The following is a 3,795-nucleotide window of genomic DNA, read 5'->3' as shown; positions in this document are numbered from 1 at the left end:
GGTTTTCATCTTAGCGAGCTTTTCTTTTTATATTTCTTTCTCTTTTTTTTGAAGCCTTTCCACAGTGTTAGCCATGCCTGCTTGGCAGGGCTTAACCATCCTTGAAGTGGAAGTAGACGCATCCTCTCTTACTAACAAGTCTAAATACGATGTATTTGTTGTTTATGCTTTTAAAAGATACGAAAAAGTTTTAAGAAATTTGCTTCAATTATTACAATCAAACAAACAGGATAAATTTGAAGAATAGAAGAAATGAGAATTTCAAGTAAAGGGGCAAAGGCTCAAATTTCATTGATTGAATGGTGGCCTGCCAATGGCATGGCTCCACAGATCTTTTTACAAAGTTTGAAAAATGGTAATTTAAAATGGAGGGGTACATTGAACTTCATAACACTATTCTCCCTAACAACTTTGAGTTTCGCTGCTTTGATGCTTCAGATTGGAGATTCTTTGATAGCAAGTATACCCCAAGTGGATTGTGCCTGACTGGATGCAGTTACTTTGTCTTTTCTTTTTATCCTTAAATTTTGCATAGGCCGCCCTTTCGCGTTTTCAACCTATCGGGATGATTTTTTGTTTAATGTCTCTAATTTTCGCCTGGACCGCCCTTTCGGGTTTTCAGTCCACTGAGACGCTCATTTTTGCCTAAGCCGCCCTTTCTGGTTTTCGACTTACCGAGCTATTCTTATAATTTTTAGACAAAATATTTCTTGACTGCATCCGTGTTTACAGTACGTGGAAGGTCTTCGCCATCCATGGTTTGAAGAGCCATGGCACCACCGGAGAAGGCTCTTTTGACAACATAAGGGCCTTCATAGTTAGACGTCCACTTGCTCCTAGAGTCAGATTGGAAAGACATGATCTTCTTAAGCACAAGATCACCTTCTTTGAATTCACGGGGACAAACTTTCTTGTCAAAAGCCTGCTTCATCCTCTTCTGATATAGTTGTCCATGACATAAGGCGGTCATGCACTTTTCTTCGATCATATTCAATTGGTCATACCAGCTCTGAACCCATTCAGCCTCTGATAATTCAGCTTCCATCAGAACCCTCATTGACAGAACTTCAACTTCGACGGGGAGCACTGCTTCCATACCATATTCCAAAGAGAAAGGGGTTGCCCCTGTTGACGTGCTTATGGAAGTACGGTATCCATGTAATGAAAATGGAAGCATCTCATGCCAATCTTTGTAAGTCACCACCATCTTCTGGACAATCTTCTTTATGTTCTTATTTGCAGCTTCAACAACATCATTCATCTGAGGTCTGAAAGGTGAAGAATTATGATGCTCGATCTTGAAATCATCACACAACTCTTTCATCATTTTGTTGTTCAGATTCGTCCCATTGTTTATAATGATCCTACTGGGGACGCCGTAGCGGCAGATGATTTGATTCTTAATAAACTTGACCACTACATGCTTGGTCACATTGGCATAAGACGCGGCCTCGACCCACTTGGTGAAATAGTCAATAGCCACTAGAATGAAACGGTGCCCATTTGAAGCCTTTGGTTCGATCCTACCAATCATGTCGATGCCCCACATAGAGAATGACCACGGAGAAGAAAGAACATTTAGTGCAGTTGGCGGCACGTGAATCTTGTCGGCATAGATCTGACACTTATGACACTTTCTTGTATGTTTGTAGCAATCAACTTCCATTGTCATCCAGTAATAGCCTGCTCTCAATATCTTCTTAGCCATTGTATGTCCACTAGAATGAGTTCCGAATGAGCCTTCGTGTATTTCATGCATCAACAGATCCGCTTCGTGCTTGTCGGCACATCTGAGTAACACCACCATGTCAAAGTTCCTTTTATACAAAATGTCCCCGTTCATGAAGAAATTTCCAGACAATCTTCTTAGAGTCTTCTTGTCTTTGTTGGATACTCCGAGTGGATACTCCTGACTTTGAAGGAAACACTTGATATTATGGAACCACGGCTTGTCATCAATTACTTCTTCAGTCGCGAACACATGAGTAGGTTGTTGGAACAAAATGTGTTTAACACTACCCTTTAGAGTTTTGATGATAACAAGGTATTAAAAATAGTCAATTGGATATGCTAATATTTGTTCAAGTGTACAGGACCATAGACAAAAATTTGATATCTTCATTTGGTTCTGGAAGAACAAAAGAGAGGAATCGAATCAACAAAATGAAGCTTAAAGCATCTGAAGTCAAAGTGCATCTGAAGTCAAGTGCTCCTGAAGTGATGTGATGACATCATCAGAAGCACCTCATCAGAAGCTGAAGATCACCAGAAGCTGAAGTTCATCAGAAGATGAGAGACTTAAAGCTTGAAAGGTTGTTCAAAGGATTTAATCTCGTCTAAGCATTGCAGAAAACCAGAAGAGTGAAACAACGGCTATTTTGAAAGGATTTGGAGGCATTGGATGCTTGTTCTTTAAAGAGCGTTGACAAAGTACAATTGTACGAAGTGTAAAACCACTACCTCTGTAACGCCCTATTTCTATTAAAGCGATAAAACATGCGAATAAAGAATATATTCAAGAAATAGACGCTACGTCTTCAACAAAATTCCAACAATATGCATATATAAAAATTCTCAACAGTCGCAGCGGATATAAATCATACATCACCAAAGTTTACATGTCATAAGATCAACATAAATTCATAAAGAAAATCTCCAAGACCCGACAAATTAGTGAAATATCCACAACATAAGCAAATCTAGAAATCAAAAGACTGACACCTAATCAGAGCCTAGACCTAAGACTCTAAAGAACCGACAACGGAGATTAGCTCCCGTTATCCAAGCAATCACCAAGCAACTCACTGAAAGCAAACTACTCCTACACTCCGTCTACCCATTCATACAAACAGGTAGGCGGTCAAAACCAATGGGGGTAAGCTTTACATCAATCATAATCAATATAAACAGTTTGATATAAATGAATCAACTCAAGTCTCAAATAATTTACATGAGCAATTTAACTTCCATATACACATTCACACAACCATTCCAAATATTACAAGTATGTACTCATCAAACACACTTGTCACCAACAATCATCGTTCACATGCAACAAATAAGACATCATGCCAATATGATATGCGCCTATACTCGACACGTATATGCATGTGGTACCATATCATCAACCATTAGATGCCAACAGAACATCTTATGTAAGAGTACACCTCCTCTTACCATCCAACTATGTAAAAGTACACCTCCTTTTACATTTCTCATATGACTCAATATGATTATGATGCATGGAGATACAAGCAAAGACTCAATAATTCAAAACCTTCAACATATACATCCACTAACAACAATGTAAAAGTACACCTCCATTTACATTGACTAGTTCATCAACAATTGCATTATCAAGTATTTACGTCCACACAATCAACAAATCACAATTCAATAAGAGTCCTCACCATGTTATCAATAAACATCAACATCAATTGCCATATATACGTTAATCATCATCAACTATACAATATAGCTCAACAATTCCATACACTTCCTCACAAACCAAGTAAAGTGGAAAAATACAACACCTTATGATAAAAATCATATTCAACACCTAACAATCATTCACATATCTTCATTTAATCATACCAAACTATCCACCAAAGATTTGCCAAGTAATTGGACTTAAAGATTATTTTTCGACAATGTTCGTCTCTCATTACTACTTTTAAAATATTTGAAACAAGGAAGTCAAGACCAAGTAAGTAAGACCCAATGCCTCCACTATGTATACACCTAGACCACATATAAGTGCAATAGAGTATACATGTGCGTTTCACCGGCTAATTA

General features: G+C 38.1%; 1 protein-coding gene across 1 annotated transcript; it reads right to left on the bottom strand.

Moving 5' to 3' along the window:
• Positions 1 to 694: 694 nt before the first annotated feature.
• LOC146947028 (uncharacterized) lies at positions 695 to 1,807 on the bottom strand. The gene is made up of 2 exons (XM_085748359.1): positions 1,369 to 1,807; positions 695 to 1,086 (listed from the first exon to the last, which is right to left on the bottom strand). Exons 1-2 carry the CDS (start codon positions 1,805 to 1,807, stop codon positions 695 to 697), a joined length of 831 nt encoding a protein of 276 aa, XP_085604485.1.
• Positions 1,808 to 3,795: the final 1,988 nt, after the last annotated feature.

The sequence above is a fragment of the Medicago sativa genome, chromosome 2 (genome assembly GCF_051527215.1).
Source record: "Medicago sativa cultivar Bolivia chromosome 2, Bolivia_mono, whole genome shotgun sequence".
In the NCBI taxonomy this organism is placed as follows: Eukaryota; Viridiplantae; Streptophyta; class Magnoliopsida; order Fabales; family Fabaceae; genus Medicago; species Medicago sativa.
Note: the sequence above shows the minus strand (reverse complement) of the source record. Positions and strands in the feature narration are given on the sequence as shown.

Coding starts and splice junctions, on each gene's coding strand:
- LOC146947028 (XM_085748359.1), bottom strand. CDS start 1,807: ATGGTGGTGTTACTCAGATGTGCCGACAAGCACGAAGCGGATCTGTTG. Junction 1,087..1,368: donor CTGCCGCTACGGCGTCCCCA/GTAGGATCATTA, acceptor GTATGGAAGCAG/TGCTCCCCGTCGAAGTTGAA.